Source organism: Carex rostrata, chromosome 8 (assembly GCF_964058835.1).
Source record: "Carex rostrata chromosome 8, lpCarRost1.2, whole genome shotgun sequence".
NCBI lineage: Eukaryota > Viridiplantae > Streptophyta > Magnoliopsida > Poales > Cyperaceae > Carex > Carex rostrata.
In genome coordinates this window covers 9,797,260-9,816,993 of record NC_135925.1, presented here as the reverse complement: position 1 = coordinate 9,816,993, position 19,734 = coordinate 9,797,260, and the positions used below count along the sequence as shown (strand labels likewise).

The 19,734-nt window shown below is 36.6% G+C and overlaps 1 protein-coding gene and 1 long non-coding RNA gene across 4 annotated transcripts; one reads left to right on the top strand and one right to left on the bottom strand.

Annotated features, from left to right (window-relative positions):
* Nucleotides 1-7,702: 7,702 nt before the first annotated feature.
* LOC144558314 (polygalacturonase inhibitor 1-like) lies at nt 7,703-9,032 on the bottom strand. The gene has a single exon (XM_078307128.1). The coding sequence runs from the start codon at nt 8,937-8,939 to the stop codon at nt 7,944-7,946; it is 996 nt and encodes a 331-aa protein (XP_078163254.1). The 5' UTR covers nt 8,940-9,032; the 3' UTR covers nt 7,703-7,943.
* Nucleotides 9,033-9,977: 945 nt separating this feature from the next.
* LOC144557739 (uncharacterized) lies at nt 9,978-13,438 on the top strand. Of its 3 annotated transcripts, none has more exons than XR_013512777.1 (6): nt 9,978-10,420; nt 10,502-10,608; nt 10,952-11,798; nt 12,269-12,324; nt 12,663-12,896; nt 13,110-13,438. It is a non-coding gene; the product is annotated as an uncharacterized LOC144557739 (long non-coding RNA). The 3 variants fall into 3 exon arrangements; XR_013512778.1 differs by having other exon boundaries at nt 10,502-11,392; nt 11,523-11,798; XR_013512776.1 differs by having other exon boundaries at nt 10,502-11,798.
* Nucleotides 13,439-19,734: the final 6,296 nt, after the last annotated feature.

Below are 19,734 nucleotides of genomic sequence, written 5' to 3'. Positions count from 1 at the left end.
GGTACGTATTCACCTACCGGGCCTCAGATGTTAGAAGAGATTGCTGAAACGACGAAAGTCGTTTTGAGTCGGCTTAAGTCGGCCCAAGAGCGACAAAAGAAATATGCGGATGTGCATAGAAGACCGTTGGAGTTTCAAGAAGGGGATCACGTGTGGCTTCGAGTTTCACCCGTCAGGGGTGTACACCGATTTGGCATATCAGGCAAGTTAAGTCCTAGATATATTGGACCGTTTCAGATTTTGAGGCGAATGGGACCGGTGGCATATGAGCTTGCATTGCCACCAGCATTGGACCGGGTTCATCCGGTGTTTCATGTGTCACAATTGCGCCGATACGTACGAGATCCATCTCATTGCATTGATCACTCGGACCTGCATGTCCAAGGTGACTTGTCCTATCAAGAAGAGCCAATGCAGATATTGGACCGAAAAGAACAGCAACTTCGGAGCAAAACGATTAAGCTTGTCCTGGTCAAATGGGGACGCCATTCGACTAAGGAAGCAACGTGGGAACATGAGGAAACCATTCGTGAGAAGTACCCGGAACTATTCAACGACCAAGGTACGCAATTTAGTTCAGAGGACTGAACTCTATTTTAAGGGGGGGAGAAATGTTACGTTATGAAATTTTTACAATTAAATTCGAATGATTTAAAAGAAAGAATCGATAAATCATGTTAATAAAATGGAAGTTTAAACCTTAATTAAGGTTCCCCTAAATAAGTAAGTTAATTGTGAATTGAAACCGCGTCGAAATTTCGAGATTTCGGAATTTTATAGCCCCAGTGCGGATTAGGTTGACCGCAGTGCGGGTGGAAGCCATCCGCAGTGGCTCAGGCTTTTTCTGGAATTTTGCCAAAAAAATGACTAAGTAGTGAGTGCGGGTGAGGGATCCGCAGTGCGGATGAGTTTAGCCGCACTCATGAATTTCTGTATTGCACTGAATTTTCCTGAAATCGGCTAAGTAGTGAGTGCGGATGAGGGTGAACCGCAGTGCGGATCAGGTTCATCCGCAGTAGGCTCGGACTTTTCCTGGATTCGGCTGACAACCGACTAAGTCTCGAGTGCGGATCAGGTAACCCGCAGTGCGGATTGGCTAATCCGCATTCAGGGTAATTTTAACCCTAAAACCCAAATTAAACCTTCTCTCTCTCTCACTTCACCATTATCCCCATTTCTAAGTTATTTTCGGTTAAGAGAGAAGGAAAAGATCCCGTGAGTTTCCGTTTCTTCCAGACTCCCGATTGTTGCGAGAAATCGAGTTTGGAACCGAGAAAGCAGCCGAGGATCTCTCAGAACCCTTCTATTTGGTATTTCTTTCTCTCCTTTTTACTTTCGAAACCTCGAATTTTCTCGATTTCTCGGATTCTCGTTTTAAACCCGAGATTTGTGCTCGAATTGCTCGAGGACTAGTTCCTCTACACTTCTTACTAGTTTGTTTGTCATTCTTTTTCCCGATTTCTTCCGATTTATGAAATCTGATTTCTAGGGTTTCGTGCCAAAATTGAAAGTTGGCATAATCGTGATTTGATTTGCCTAACCCGACCAATTAGACTTGTAATCGGTAGGGTTGCCTCCTGATCGTGAATTTTTAGAACATTTAACGGCCGATTTGAGGTTTTGACCAAATTAGGGTTAACCAAACGGTGGATTGAATTGAACCGAGAACCAAAGTAGTGAAACGGTGATTGATGGTTACCAAAGTGAAATAGTATAAGGCTAGAGGGCCTAGATGGAATTGTGTACCGTTATGTGAGATTTTGGTAAGAAAGAAAGAACCGAAAAGAATCGATACCAAAACATAAGAATTGATTTACGACTGTACAAACCCTAAGTAAACGTATGGACCACTGAATCCAAATTAAACCAAGTATACGTATAATATAGGTGTAGGCTCGGTCGAGCAAGAACTTGCGAGACCATACGAGACGTCCGATCCTTAGCTTAAGCGGTACGCTCGTCAAAAAGGTGCGGGATTCTTGGACTTGTTTGATACTTTATTTTCAGGAATTAAACTGTTTATTCGTTTGTCATGTTGAATGATTAATTGTTGCATATTTTGGAATTCATACTGCATATTGATTCTTGCATAAATGAGAAGGATTGAATGGTTTTAGTTAAGGTTGATTGGCATGTTGGTACGGTTATTAATTGTTTAGTTCTATGAATTGTTCTTGTTGTGAATGAATCTGCCAGGCCGACCTGTTTAGGTGGCTGGTTAAGGTAACGGTGGCCTATCCGTTGACCGGTGTTTATGAATTTGCCAGGCCGACCTGTTTAGGTGGCTGGATAGGGTGACGCTGCTGACTTATGCGTTTGACCTGTTAGAATTTGCCAGACCGACCTGTTTAGGTGGCTGGATAGGGTGACGCTGCTGACTTATGCGTTTGACCTGTTATGGATTTGCCAGACCGACCTGTTAAGGTGGCTGGATAAGGTGACGGTGAGCTATCCGTTGACCATGTGTTATGATTTTGTGAGACTAACCTGTATGTGTGGCTTTGAGATATATTTGCTTGAGATTTAGCAAAGTTGACCTGTATAGGTAACTTTGATTCCGTGTGTTGCATTTGTGTCAAGTTGACCTGTATTGGTGACTTGTAACCGAACCTTAGGAAATGGTTAAGCCAAACAGCAATTGCAGATGGGTGTCCGATAAAGGTTCAGCTTGGTTGGCCATCTGTAGGCGCTTGTAACCCTACAGATGTGGGTTTGATAACGGTTCAGCTCGAAAGAACATCTGTAATTGCTACCAGCCCTAATGAACTGAGTTAGGAATCGAGTTAAGCCAAAATAGATGTTGTGTTTTGAAATCCATCTTGGAAATTCCGTAAACTGTGTTTCAGGTTGATTAACTGTTGTCGAGTAGTGGCATTCTGTTATTTATGTTTTCTTATATACTGTTGCATTGTTATTGTTTGGGTTTCATTATTGAATATAGAGTTTGATTGCAAGTCCAATAATTCATATGTGGCAAAATTCGCACTGAGAATTTATTCTCACCCCCCACCTTCCCCGTTATTTTACAGGTATTGGTGCGATGGATTCCGGAGAGGCACGAGAGTAGTAGGCCTTAGTAGCTTACCAGTATACGACCCTAGATATGTTTTGTTGTATAGATTTAGGGTAGGCCTCGTGGTTGGTATCCGGATGAGATACTTATATTGTATTATTTACTGTCCAGACTGTGTACTCTGATTATATATATTAGAAACTTGTTTTGAATTGCGTGTTGTTGGTTTAAATTTTGATTAGCCTTGTAAGCATACACGGCGTTGTATGCTTACGGCGGGGGACTGTTACTACCCGTGGCCGCGGGGTGTGACATAATTTTTGTTAAAAAGAAGTCAAATCACACACACACACACACAGATATATATATATATATATATATGAGGAAGGTTCAAATGCATCCAAAATTTTGTGCACCCAAATGCACCTTTCAAATCATTTTTCTCTGTTTTTAAAGTCCAAATAGTCAATCCGAACCGTTAGATGCGATCTATATATTAAGATGTACTTGGAGATAAAATTTTATATTTTTTGAAATTTTTTTACTATTTATTAAGCCACTTTGAAAATCGCTGATTTTACATTTTCTGGACCATTGGATCAGCGATTTTCAAAGTGGTATAATAAATAGTAAAAAAATTTCAAAAAATGTAAAATTTGGTCTCCAAGCACATCTTAATATATATATCGCATCTAACGGTTCGGATTGACTATTTGGACTTTGAAAACGGAGAAAAATGATTTGAAAGATAGAGTTCATTTGAGTGCATTTGAACCCTCCTCTCTCTCTCTCTCTCTCTCTATATATATATATATAGGAATATGCTAGCATGCTATGCATAACATAGAGCCCCTCCATGCAATGGCTCGGATTTCTAATTTTCAAAATCCTAATGGTCGATCCGAACCGTTCATCTTGTTCTCCATATTAATATGTGTTTGAGAATCAAATTTTACATTTTTTGGAATATTTTTACTATTTCTTTAGATTTATTGAAAATCGCTGTTTTCAGCAAATCTGGACCATAAAAAAATAGCGATTTTCAATAAATCTAAAGAAATAGTAAAAAAATTCCAGAAAGATATAAAATTTGGTCTCCAAACACATATTAATATGGGAGAACAAGATGAACGGTTCGGATCGACCTTAAGATTTTGAAAATTAGAAATCCGAGCCATTGCATGGAGGGGCTCTATGCTATGCATAGCATGCTAGCATATTCCTATATATATATATATATATATTTGTGATTTTTTTTCACCGAAAATTCTAGAAGTTTAATCGTCGATAGCCCTAAATTAAAATTATAGGAATATCAACGAATAAACTTCTAGTGTCTTCGGTGAAAAATAGCCATAAAATAAAATAATATATATCTAGTTAGACTTCTTTGTAATGAAAATTAATTTAAGGCTATCGGCGAATAAACTTTCAAAGTCTTCAATGAAAAATAATTATAAAATAAAATAATATATTATATATTAAAATTATCATCTGAGATTCCTTCAAAATTTGAAAAAAAAGGGGGGCCGCATCTATGGAATCTAGACCTTGTTCTGGGCCGCGTCCCATAAATACGGCCGTAGTAGTTTTGGAATTATATAGAAAGCGTGATTTTTTTTTTTCAATGAAATGGTTTTTTTTTTAAATTTGGGGTCCACGGTCGACCGGCAGAACTCTCTGAATATATGGTCTGCAATGCACTATTTCGCATCATCCCCTTCGTCAAAACTGATATAAATCACCCCCTTTCTCTCTATGAGGCTTAATTATTTAAGTATTATTTATTCTAGATAATGTGGATTGTTTGTTTAATTTAAAATTTTAAAATTTTCCTTGACAGTATATTTGTCTATAATATATGTTGTATTCTTTATAATTGAATGAGATAATATACGTTGTATTTTTTATAATTTTCAAATTTTCATTCACAATATACTATGCATAGTGCACTTTGATATATATTGCAGATTTTATTTTTATTTTTGAAGTTTAAATAGTATATTCTAACAGTTCATCATGATCTAGCTCCATATATGAAAATGTACCTGCATGCCAAATTTTTTTTTTTTTTACATAAGCACTATATTTGAATGATCTAGAACCTTTATTTAAAAAAATAGCAAGAAAATTCAAAAAAATGTAAAATTTGATATTCAAGCACATTTTTATATGGACAACATGGTGAACAGTTTGAATCGAATACTTAGTCTTTGAAAATGAAAATATAAATCTGTAGTACATATCAAAGTGCACTATGCATAGCACTGTTACTCACTCATATACATATACATACGCGCACACATCATCGTATACAATTATATTTATAGAGCTGTGTTTGAGGGTTTCACAAAGTAAAATATGTTGATATGTTGGTTAATTTCAAGTTTTAAGGATATGTTTGGATGGTTTGAGAATAGTGCTATTTTAAATTAGGGTCATTCAAACAATCTTAGTTGCTATTCGGAACAGCCAGAATAGCGTTGTTTTGCTGTTCCAACAAAAAAATAAGAATAACTTCAAATCCTCTACTTTATTTATTTCCTCCAAACTCTATTCCAAAGCATGAATCCAAACAACTTTTTAACTATTCCGAATAGCTTTGAGTTAGCATTATTCTCTTACCATCAAGGTTAGTGCTATTATTATGTACTATTCTTAACTAGTAGCTATTCTAGCTATTCTAGAGTGTATCAAAACGTACCCTAAATCTATCTGACCCGCCGTGGATACTCCATGTAGTATGTGCAAGGTAGTTGGCCATAAACCCTCTGGATTATTGTGGCCGAAGCTAAGTTCTAAACTTAATTACATATATATTGAATTCAAAATTCTCCTTGATAGTATTTACTAAAAAGAATTTAGCCTTTACTTGTTGTTGACGCATTAATTATGTTGAGCTACTTTCTTTCTTTATTTAATAATATTTGTGAAAAAAACCAAAACAACCCCAACCCCTATTAGTTTACGTCGATGATCAAGTCGTCCTTTGACAGACATGCAACGCAACACAAGTGTGAAGCCTCTATGATGCGCTTGAAATGGACAGCGGCAAAAGGAGCAAGTCGCCGGCTCATGTTAGTGCGCTCTGTATTTGTTGCTTCTCAACTGGACAACATTTTCTGACCTTTTCTGTGCTCTCCAATATAAAGTTTGTAGTGTAATCGAATTCCAAATATCGAAATACCGTTGAAAATAGTGAAATTTTTGGATCGTCCGTATCATAAGATGTACTGTGGCCATATAAAATTATTATCTCCACCTTTTTTTAAAAAAAGCTTCACGGAAAATGTCTTTGGCAAAAATATATATAAGTTTATATATGCCATTCTTATTTTCGTTTACGGAAAGGACCAAAAATTTTATTTATACCTTTAAAAAAAAAAAAAAACCAAAACACCTCAAATTATGAGGAATTCCACACCTATACGGGTCACCAAGCCAATCTGTGGCTCTATTGATGGGAGGAGGCGCGGATTGGTTTGAAGGCCCCTCAAAACTTAAATATATTTAATATTATATTGCATTTTTTGGACTTTTGGGGGCCCACCAAGTCAATTTGCACCCTCTAAAAATGGGGCTGCAGATTGGTTTGGTGACCCGAGTAGATGTGAAATTCTTCCAAAATCAGAGTATTTTGATTTTTTTTTTATTATTATTGTGGTACAAATAAAAAATTGGCAGAAAAGATCAATATAAGAAAATGCGCAGTCATAATTTTTATCCGATTGGTAAATGTTTTTTTACTGATACAATTAGCGATTGTGGACTGTGCTAAATTAATTGATTCAGATTGTGCACTTGATCAGAGATAAGAAACAGTCCAATTATACATAGATCTATATTCGATTTTCAAAATTCAAAATTCAAAATTCAAAAAATAGATAGCTGTCTACTCCTGATTAAATGTGGCTCACCCACTTAATATTGTATCCAAGTAAAAGGAACATCAATTTCATGGGAAAATCTTTCAGCAACAAAAGAAGTAGAGAAGGAAGAATAAAAAGGAGAAAGAGAAATATCAAAGATCTTATTGATTACAGCAGACATAACTAATAGATCACTATTTTCCACAATTTGGTGGGGTCGGTAAATATTACATTGTAGAGAGTCAATGAGATTGGTGATAAATGCTACAAAGCAAACATTGCAGAATCATTTTTAATTATTATTCATTAGAAATAGATTATATATAGCCGGGTCAAGGCTAGTTGGCAGAAATAGTCTACCCACAAAATCCGATATTTCGGCCCCCACAAGCACGTGTTAAGCTAAAGGCAAAATTCACTGTTATAACTTATAAGCATTTATAAGCATGTATCTAATTTATCAGTTTTAACAATTTGGTGATGTGAATAGAAGATGATTTTACTGCACGCATGACCCTCTTGTGCTAGTTGTTTAGTGGCAAGCACTTTAAAAATCATTGATTCCTATTGAAGCAAGATTCAAGACTCGGTGAAGAAGGCCTGTTAATATCGGAGACCTGCTTTTAAGTTCATTTTTTGCTAAAGGGAACAACAAAGAAAGGCCCAATCTTTAGTGATTTTTCTCAACAGGTCTATGGGCTACAAAATCATGTCAATTACTAAGGCCCAAAAATTTGATCGTACGTACATATAACGAACTGTTCAATCATAAGTATTGATCAATCAATAGGCAGTAGTATTATTCTGAGACCTCGTAGAACTCTCTATTAAATGCATAAAATAAGATAATTCGGGCACAGGTTACATCGTACATGGATTCACACTCTGGTTTCCGAGAACAAAATTAAGCATCCTCAAAAAACAGAATGCAGAAAGCAAACATAAATTACAATACCAAAACTATTACTCATATATTTCTTGTCCTTGTTTCATTGACAATTTGACATGAAACTACTGCTCATGTTGTAGCTGAACACTCGCCATCTTTTTAGTATTACAGTTTAATTTTTGTGGCATGGAGATAGTGGCGCGCCACACAGACACTTGTTGTGCCCGAATGCGGCCACACTCATGTGTGTATTCACGCCGCCACTCGGGATCTCACCACACAACTTGTTGTAGCTCAGGTCCAGCTTGTGTACCTTTGCCAAGTCCCTAATCGAAACCGGCACACGTCCGCTGATCTGGTTGTGGCTCAGATCCAGATCCGTTAGCCCCTTCGGGAAAACCACATTGCTTATATCGAATTCCAGCCGGTTCCATGCAAGATAAATCTCAGTCGTCGGTTTTTGCGCACCGAACAGAAATGATGCATCACCAATCAGTCTGTTATGCGACAAATTGATGGAGTCAATATTGGCAGATCCGTAATCCAGTGGGATCCGACCCGTTAAAAGGTTGTGAGAGAGTATAAGGAAGGCAAAATTCCCATGTACCAGACCGGCTGGTATGGATCCAGTGAGCTGGTTGTGACTCAGATCCAAGAATCGCAATTTGGGTAATTTGCTCAGTGATACTGGTATGGATCCAGTGAGCTTGTTAGATGACAAGTCTAACGTGTCAAGTTGGCTCTGTTGACAGATTGAATCAGGTATTGGACCTGACAAAGCTGAAACCGAGGTTCGGAGTATAGTGAGTTGCTGTAAGTTTTTCATTGTGAAAATGGATGCTGGAATGGGACCTGTTAAACCCAGCATGTCGATAAAGGCCAAGCTGATGAGGGCTGTTAGATCAGCAACAGATGGGGGGATAGTGGCTACGAGGTTGGAATCGCGGATGGTAAGGCTGTTGACTCGACCGGCACGGTCGCACTGGAGGGACTTCCAGGCACAGCAGCTGGTGGATGGGACCCATGAGGAGAGGATAGTAGGGTTACCAAGTGATTGTTTGATATTGAGAAGTGCTTTTAGGTCAGCACTGTTGCATTGTGAGGCTAGTGAGGGGGAAACTAGTAGAACTAGGAAGAGACAAGCAAGGAAGAGATGGTAGTGTGCCATTGAGAAGGTTGATAAAAAAAATGTTTGTTATGGTGCCAACTTATAACGTGGATGGATGAATGAAACTATGAATGGATGATTATGTTTATTCAAGAAATTACAGGAAAGCTGACGAGATAGTACATAAAAATCAGAGAGGAACGTGGCCATGCACATGGAGTCATGGAGCCACTGTGTTACAGTTTGGCCCTTGTCGGAATATCTGCACTGAAACGATAAATGTTATCCTTCTCCAGCATTGACCACACCAGTTCCTTGATGTGCTTGCTCACATAAGCCAAGGATTTTTTTTAAAATAGTATTCCTTTAAATTATTTTAACGGAACAAGCCTAGTTTGAACGGATTTTCGAAAACTAGCCTCCACCGATCCTACGGATCGGTGTACAAAAAAAAAACCGACCTACACCGGTCCTAGGGACCGGTGGAGTCAATATTTACCCAGCCACAGATACTGCACCAAAGACCACATTAAACATCTCCATTGGTCCTGTGGACTGGTGTAGGCTTAAATTTGCATCTCACCTATTTAAATAATACTGGCCCCTGCGCTATCCCAGTTTGAATTTGAGTGATTTTTTGGATTTGCGTGCCTTCAAAAAATATCTCAAATTTTGCGTAACCTTTTGGAGTCTCTCAACCGTTTAAATAGTTTTGCACAAATCTCAAAACAAAAATAATACTGGCCCCTGCGCTATCCCCAAAGCTATTTGAATTACAGTGTATGTAGCGAGTCATTGTTTGATGAAAACTGTATACCATTGGATGGTTTCCATGCCTTTTTGAACACATGAGATCAAGATATTTCATTGATACATGTGAATATCACACCATTTGCAAAATTTAAAGCCTCCACCGATCCCTATGATCGGTGTAGGTGTAGTATGGGATCTTCCGTGGTCAGCACTACAAGAAATATGACATTTCCCGGCGTTAATCTACGCGGCGCTACGAGAAACGCCAGCATATGGCGGTAAGTGAACTACTAGATCGCGTAAACGCCGGCTTATCTCTCGCAGAAAATTTTGGTTACAAAAAATAAAAGAAATGGCACCAGACGGTCCAGACCACCCAAAAAATTGCGCTAGTTCCATCTCCCTCCCAACTGCGACCCCTAACCCGCTTCCAACCCTAGACCCCGCCTCCCACTACTCCTATCCTCTCTCTCTCTTCGCTGACTCAAGACCTCTCTCTATCGCTCTCTCGCCTCACACCCCGACCTCATCGCCGCCTACGCAAGCCTAAGCCCTCTCCGCACCATTCCTTTATCTCTCTCCCGAGCCGCCATTTCCTTCATCCTCTCTCTCTCTCTACAGATTATCGAGCCCAAAACCTTCCCCTGCTCTCTCTCTCTCTCTCTCTCTCTCTGAGCCCGAGCACCAAGCACTGTACTCAACTGGTACTCTCTCCGTACCAGATTATCGTACATATCCACAATCAATCCGGTACCAACTTGGCTGAGAGCTTGGTCACGGTGAATTCGGTACAATTGCTATTACTCCTTTCTCCAATAATTAATTTTTGAGTTGATTCATGAATCTACCTTTATTTTTCTGTGGTGTAGAAACTGAACAAGGAATGAGGCTATTATCAAATCAGTAGTTGATTTTAAAAGAGAACCTTGGCCTAGGGTTTATGCCTTTCTCCAAGGTTAATACATAGTTACGACAGGTTAGTATTATTTTCAATTGTGACATTAATTTTGACAATCATTAAAGAAGTTTAGTGTCATATATTTCTTTTTCGTGTTTATATAAGAAAAAGGAGGAATTACTTGATAATTATTCTTATTGACAATTATACAAATAGACTTTTAATCTGAAATCAACACTTAGGCACAATAAATATCATTTATATTTTTGTGACTGGGTACAGCAGTATTTTGCTATCAAGCTATCGTTTATGTCAACCTGAGCATACATCAAGCACTTTGTTAAATTATATGCTTGGATGATTTTTATTATTGTTTCTTTATTTTATTTTTATGCAATGTTTATTTTGGGGTTTATTCTAGGAAAGAAAAAGGGAAATGGGTCGACTAGTGGCGAACCCAAGGATACTAAACTGGAGAAACAAATGCTGATTTGATTTCAGTGATTTGCAATGTTAGCATGATTTTGAAGGATTATTTTTTCTTAATTTCATTGGTACAATAAATATTAGAGGTGGCAATTGGACAGGTCTGGTCCAGATCAGGTTTAGGTCGGTTTGACTTCGAATGATTGTTGGATTTGGGTCATCATGGGTCAGGTCGGGTTTCAAGTTGTCACCTTAACATATACTGAAGAGAAGGATGAGTGTGAATTTCAAATATTGATACTGTAACCTTTATGGTTCCACTGATGCTGGTTGCTTGCTATTTCTTCATTTTAATTCATATCCCATCAAAATCCACATAGACTATAATGCTGAGAAGCTACCATTGAGAAAGCTTAGCAAATCTACAATACTAAAGGTTAGGATTTGGTATTAGTATACATATAGCTCAAGTCTCTATTTGAGATTATGTTATTTGGTACATTACCAAAACACAATTTTTTATTCTTTGGTATATGTATGAAATACTCACAGTGGCATCTATACAGAGACATGAAATATTTGAGATTATGTCTCCAACTTGGGGGGTATAACTGGAAACACAAATTCAGAAGATACATATGAGTTTTTGAGATTATGCTTTGCAAGTGTTATACAAACAGGGGTGGTGCCGGATGTGGATCTGGTACTGTCAATTTTGTCACAGAGCTCCATACCAGTGCGTACAGCAGCTTCTACCAGTACTAAGCAAGTGACAAATGCAGCTTCAAGCATTAACCATACTGGATCCTTTGATAGACAGGGAAAGAGGAAGGAACACAAAAGTAATTTCTCTCTCTTCTCTCTCTACTATAATATTGGTACCAATTATTTTATTTTTTGGTGATCCTGCTTTTACTGTGGTAACTGATACGTGTTTAGTGTTAATTGTGCTATGTACATCTATGTGACCTGACCAAAATGATACAAAAATGAGGACCACCATTATTGACCCCTTTGCCGAGAATTTGAGAACTGTCCCCTACTTCTGTTTTATTGCACAGTTTTTTGATATTCATGCTAGGTCACACTACTGGTTGTCTTAGTGGGCTTAATATCACTTAAAGCTAATTTTCAGTAGAGTGATCATACACACCAGACACACCACTATTAGGAAAACATCAGTTCACCTTGAACCCAAATAATTGAATTCATAGATGAAAAAAAATACTAGAGTAATATGAGAGCAAAAGCCGATTTACATAGGAGTTGATGTTAAAGGACTAAGATTTTAGACTGACTATTCTGCTTGCAGATGACTGTAGGATTGGAGTAGGGCTATTGCATTATCCCTAACAGCTAAGTACCTTGGTAAAGTACCTAATTTTCTTTAGATATATTCAAATTTTTTGGTTGTATTAATTCACTTAAGGCATTTAAGGCACTTATATAAATACTCAACAGTTGCACCATGAATCAGTCATTGTATTATCAGGGGGTAAATTTGGGGTCTCCATCAATGGCTGTAGCTATGGCCAACCTAATTCCAGCAATTACTTTTGTAATGGCTGCTTCTGTTGGGTATGTATTATATATATACCCTTTTAAACTTTTAATCTTAGCTTATATGTTACTTGATAAAAAATATTGTGAAGGATATAAACTATGAAGTGAACAATTATTTAAATCCATCATTTTACAATTTACAGATTAGAGAAGGAAATTAAGAAGTTTAAGAAGCTGGGCTAAGATACTTGGCACCATGATTTTGTGTAGGAGGAGCAATGACAATGGCCTTCTTCAAAGGTCCAAAGCTTTTAAACATGTCTTTGAAAAATTTAATGGCAGATCTTCACACGAATATCGACAAATGGGTTATTGGTGGCCTCTATCTCATGGGAGCAAGCTTTTAAACTTTTATGTCTTTCTGGCTTATATTACAGGTAACTTTAATTAAAGGTAAAATAATACCAAATTGTGAATAAAAAGAATAAATTAAAAGAGAGTTTTTTGTACTCTCGTGTTACTAAATTCCAGATCTTGATTAAAAGATTATTTAAACTAGCTATATACTAGATATTGTTGCAAATAATTTCTTTACTGTAAGAGTTGTTCCGATGAAATATGATAGTTTTAGTCTTTTCATTTCTTTGTAGGTCCCCATTTGCAAATCGTACTCTGACCCGTTATCACTCTCGGCATGGACATGCTTGATGTCAGCCCTACAAGCAGCCGCCGCAACATTTTACGTTCATCCTGATTTGAGAATTTGGTGCTTCACTTCTTTGAGTGACCTCTTTGCTTGCATGTATGCAGTACCTAACTTGACTCCTTTGCCAAAATTTATAGTTGATAAGAATTAAATTTTGGTCTCAATTTAATCCTTGTTGTCTCTTATGTTGTTGTAAATCCAGTGAAAATGATACTTGCCTGTTTTAATGTAAAAATTATAATTATTATGATGTATAAATCTTTCCGTAGCCAACTAGCTAATGTGAAGTTTATTGACTAGAACAAAAAGCATAGACATGCAATGCTTTACATTTTAGTAAGCTGCTTTTGTAGCAGCATTTTTTTTTTTTTTTTAAATTGTGATTTTTACCGGCGTTTTGAGAACGCCTGGAAATTTTTTTTTTTATATTTTTTGAGACTTTTACCGGCGTTTTTCAAATGCCAGCAAAGGCTACTGAAGCGCCGGGAAAGGGTATGGAAGCGCCGGGAAAAGCCCATTAAAAGCCGGATTGTTCAAACAATTATGGCGGCACTTGGGAAACGCCGGGAAAAGTAAAGTTTCGGGCGGCGCTTTAGAAACGCCGGGAAAACCTTGGGGAAACGTCGGAAAAAGCCTTTTCCGACACTTGCATTTCCGGCACTTGGGTAAACGCCGCTAAAAGCCAATAGTGGCGTTTTCCTGGGTTTTTGGTGGCGTTTCTAAGTGCCGGGAAAAGCTGTATTTCTTGTAGTGCAGGCTCTCTTCAGGTGTGAAAATTGCTCCACCGATTCGTAGGATCGGTGTAGGATTCGATTGTTTTGCTCCACCAATCCTACGAATCGGTGGAGGCTAGTTTTCGAAAATCCGATCAAACTGGGCTTGTTCCGTTAAAATAATTTAAATGAATTCTATTTAAAAAAAAATCTAAGCCAAGTACTGGCGGCAATTTGAAAATATATATAAATGAAGTTTGATATTTATTTGTAAGGTTCAATATTTATGTTGCATTATGAAGTTTGTTAGGATGGCTTGCTGGTGAGATAAGTTTGTAATTTAATGTAATTTTATACAATTTTATTGATGCACACTAATACGTTTCATGATTGTTGATAGGTGTAAATTATATACACATTAGATATGATTTTTATTATAAAATAACACCAAAAATCATGTATTTTGATTATAAAGTAAATAAAATACACTTAGAATCAAGTTATTGCATTTGCTTGGCTTACAGTGCAGGAAATGATGAAAACTAAAGAAAATACCCTTCAGTGTAGATGCACTCATCGCCAGTGCGGACGCACTCAGCACTTAGACGAATTTCCAACATCTCAGCACTTCATAGAAAAAGTCTGAGCCTAATACGTACGCAATCACCACAAGTGCGGGTCAATCCATCCGCACTTAGTACTTATCCGATTTTTGCAAGTTTCAGATTCTTAAGGGAAAGAGAAAAGTCCAAGACTAGTGTGGACGCACTCAGAGAAAATACACAAAAAATTCAGAAATCTAAATAAGGAAACTTGGAGCCAGTGCAGATCACCCACCCACACTCATCGCTAGTGCGGACGCATTGAACCCGCAGACAGCCAGAAATACATGTTTTGAACAGGTTTTCTATTTCTGGTACACCAGGAACGCGTTTTAAGAGCCAAATTTAGACATGATAGTCTGGGAAACAATGAAAAGATAGCACCCACTAACCCCACATTCTAGCCTCTAAATTGGGCATGGTCTTTGGCTATAAAAGAGGGGGTTCATTCCCATTCAAGGCATCAATCTCTCTCTCATCATCCCTTGATGCATGTCTATTTCCATAAAATACATCGAAAAATCTGCATAAATTCTTGAAGTTCCGGAGGCTTTTCAAGGAATGAGAAGAAGAAGAAGATGCGATCAAGATTTCGGCAAGATTGAGGTTTTTGATTTGATAAATGGTGTAATCATTTCTTTATTTCATTTATTCTTATTTTTGCCAAACTTTGTAATGGATCTCTCTCTAGGAGTTTAGATCAATGCATGAACTTGTTTAATTCTATCTTATTCGGTTATTTGTTTTTATTATGATTGTTTTATAGGATTTGATTGTTAATTTATGAGATTTATCATTTGTGTTGATTACATAGTTAGTACTTGAAATCGATGTAGTCCCGCTTTGGATTCGAAAGAACCAAAGTAGTTAGGATGAGATGAGAGTACCAAATTACGAACACAAATATCCTAGGTTTGGATTATGATCTAACCAATTTGTAATCTAAGCCGAAACTACAGAAATTAAGTTAGGGATTTGGTGAAGGACGTAAGTGTGAAATCAAACCCTAATTAAGACACCTAGATTAATTAAATATTGATATGCATTTTGTGTGCACGAGTGTTAAATATCCCTTTAGGATGGTGACAGCCCTAAAAACTGTTAGTTTGTAATAATCTAGAAGACAATAATACGATAATTTATCATAAAGCTTTGTTCATGAATTGGATGATTAATATCATTTTGTTGCCTTGAGTATTATTGAATTTATGGATCATTTCGAGTTCATGACTGAAATTGTGAAACTCCATAATATAGATGATATATACTCTTAATCTTAAAAGGTCACTAACCAAGGTAATTAGCAGGAACACTAATTACCGCTATAAGGTTAGTATGTGGATTAAAAGATGGTTAAGTTTTACAAACCACCTGACACGAGATATCATTTTAATCACATAGATACATGTTCTAGGAACATGGTATTTGACAGACCCCGAATGAAACATTAAATAGAATTGTGTTCGTGTCATTAATGTTTTTCATTCAGTGTCACGTTCTAAAGTATGAGGTATTTATCGTTCCCACTAAGAAATATGTATGTGTGATTGCTATCTACCGTTGTCCGTAAAAAGCAGTCATAACGGTAGCTTTTCCATATGTATAGCTTAGCTGAGGAAGTGATAGTTTACCAAGAATACTATTTGTCCCTCGTATCTCTATACGAGCTATAGCATCACTGGGCCCCTTGATAGAGTAAGATTATCTGCTAGCGGTATAATTACAAGAGTAATTATATTTGATAATCTGCTCAAGATCAAGAAAAGATTAAGTTAGCAAGGATGACACACATCTACCTTGAAACTAATCTGATAGCTATGAGACAGAAAAACAGACACAAGTAAATTGTTTACTGGATCGTGATATTGTACAGTACAGCATCATCTGTGTAATTGGATGGTCATGATGTGTTGCCAGACGCCACCCATGATTATAGAAGTTAAAACGGTTTTAACTCTATTTACCAACATAACACAGATCTTATTGGGTCACACCATATAGGAGTTAATCGGAGAATCTTATTTTGATTGATTATAAATTGGTTATGATCAATGATAAGATGGTTATAATTAATTATACATGTTATAATTAAATTATAAATGTTATGTAAAAATAACAAGCAAAAACATTGGTTAATTTATAAACGTGTATGACACGTTGTATAAAAGTTAACCGGTTAATTTATAAATGTGCAGGACACATTGTATAAATTACCGAAACAACAACCGCAAGAAAAATATATATAATTATTCAGAATAATTATACGAATATTATTTGTGTTCGGGCCGAGGGCATTCGGATCTTTTCAGATTCGTCCTTATCCGCATGATATGTCATCAATCCTATCCAGATGACACGTCATCGACACCGAAACAAATAACCGAAAGAAAAATATATATATAATTGTTCAGAATAATTATACGAATATTATTTGTGTTCGGGCCGAGGGCATTCGGGTCTTTTTAGATTCGACCTTATTCGCATGACACGTCATTGATCCTATCCAGATGACATATCATCAATCCTATCCACAAGGGCAAAATGGTCATTTCACACCTATGCCACCTTGCATGTGTAGAAGCATGGAGAAGAATGTGGAAGGGTGTGGAAGGGGTATTTTGGTCATTTCACATATAAAAGGATGAGGTGTCAATGACATATCTTGTAAATTGGCCGAACTTGGAGGGCATTTTGGTCTTTTGCAACCGAATCTAAACACTATAAATAGGGGTGGAGGGGTAGAGAGAAAAATATATATATATGCACATTCACATGTATCTTTTCGTGCAGAAACGAATCGGTATTTTATCTCTTTCTCGGTTTTTCTCCCAAATAGTGTTTCGGTTGAGAAAAGAAAGTTATACGTAGTTGACGTATAATCTTGCGGGTTGTTGTGGAGTATATTTACGGGATCGATGAATAGTGTTTTACCGAATTTAGCGGTATGTCAGTTTTGCATATTGATGAAACTGAGCAACTGAAAATTCGAGTTTACGGGTTTTCGTCTTATTCCTGTGAATAGTGTTTTTGCAGAATTCCGCGGTTTATGGTATTTCTGGCAGAAGAAATAAACCGCTCTCCGGTTAGTCCTGGTGGATAACCGATAGAGGTATCACACGTGTGATACTCCGAGTCGTTTCCTTCCCTGGTGAGGCTCTACTCGCTCGGTCTGCATTCCAACTATGATTTGGAAACAAGGTATAAATATGTTATATTAATCTATTTAATTGGTAAGTAGATTAAAGTTTTAGAAATCAATCATGGAGTAGATCTGTAAAAAGGATTAAATTGAGTTTTGATGCCAAAGGAATACTGAAGGTGGACCGCCTTGGAAAGTTTCCTGACATACCTCGTTTAATCCTGAGCTTAAGTTGGCTGTAGAAATTTTTGTTCTACGGTCATTCCGCAACTTAAGCCTAAACGGTTTCCGGTTAGCACCGCGCGAAACCCCAACAAAAACAGAGGAACATTAACCCACCGTACCAAAATACTTGTATCAATAATTAGTTGAAATAGACTAACAAAAGCTTATGGTCTAGGTAGCTAGGGTGAAAGACCTAACCGTGAAGTTCAAATTACTTAGGCACATTATTAATTCACGAAAGTGACCCTTAATGACATATTATGTTAGAAATCTCATCAAATCATACATGAATTTAAACAAAACCGAGTAAATAGAATTAGCAAGGAATTGTAGACCAAATGTCCCTAGATCTCCTCAACTTGAAAGCAAACCGATCTTTCTTTTCTTTGATTTTATTTTTATTTATTGTTTAAAACTCCTTTATTTCGGGTATTGAACCCAAATTTAAGATTATTAAAACAACCCCCCATTCTACTTGATTGCACCTTACTTTCCTTATTTATCTGAAATTAATTGTTAAAGTTTAAACTAAGTATCTAAACATACTCCCTGTGGTTCAACACCCTAAGTACTACATTGATCGGTTGTGCGCTTGCAACAAACCTTTATTTGAGTATTAAAGATAATAAATTTAAAGACAAAAAGAGTATAAGTCAAGCACAATTTCATATCTTTAAAATACTTGTCAATTGTATATATGTCAACACACGATAAAACTTGGCTAGGGCATTAAATATTTAAATACTACTAACCGTATCATTATTTCAACGACAGATTTATTAAACAATATTATCATTGTTCTACATAGTTGAATATTAATATTCTTTTACCACCTCCTCTGAATTTTTTCCCAAACATTCTTATTCTTTCACTATTAAATTAATAAAATAATTAAAAAAAGGATAGGTATAAAAATAACAATTCAATTTTTGTGCTTGTATGAGATGCTTTTAACAATCTGACATGTTCCAAATTAAAAGTTCCTATGAGAGTATTTTGTTCAAAATTATAATTATTGATATAATAATTACAATATTAATTGTAATATATAAAGAATTACTAAACTTTTATTTTTCTTTGTTGTAGTTTAGTTAAAACTATCGAATCAGCGTTTGTAAGTACCAATTAAGAGGTACAAAATTACTAAATGTTAGATGTCAAATAAATTGGAAGGGGAGTGACTTATAGGGACATAGTCATGGAGATGTCTAAAATTGATTGTGAGATCATTATTAAAGGCTAAAGCTGCTCTGACAATAAAGGTTATCTTTTCGTTATTTATAAAAAATTAAAAGGCTCTAATATATCACTGTGTAAATCCAGACCTTTCGTAAAATCGAACAGACCGATACGAGAAAAAAAAATCCTGAAGGATAAAAACAGCAAATACAGATTTAATAAACGGACAAAATTTTGTGGATGAGATTCTTCATATGGAAACGAGTTCGCCTTTCATTGCAGCAGCATTTTTTTTATTTAATAAATGTCAAATGTCAAATGCGAAACTAATATTTTCTCTTACCGGTATGTGGACCAAAAAAAAAATTTCCACCGAGGCCAGCATATAAACGGCCATCCATGATAAATGACCACATCTTCATCTCAGCCTAGCTCAGGACAAAACCAAAAATTTTCCACCCAATTTCACTACCGGCAGGACATATAAAGATTCGACCTTTTCTCTACTCACTGACCTTCGGCCGGATGTCCGGATGCCTCCTAAGGCTGTGCTCCACGAGAAGGAAGTGAAATGATATTAATGGAAAGAAAAGGGAAGAGGAAGGGAAGGAGATGTGGGTGAGCCTCTCCTCTACATTAGTGGTTTTGTATTTTAATTTGAGGATGAACGATTTCGTCGAAAATCAACACACTACGAATTTTTCTTTTTCT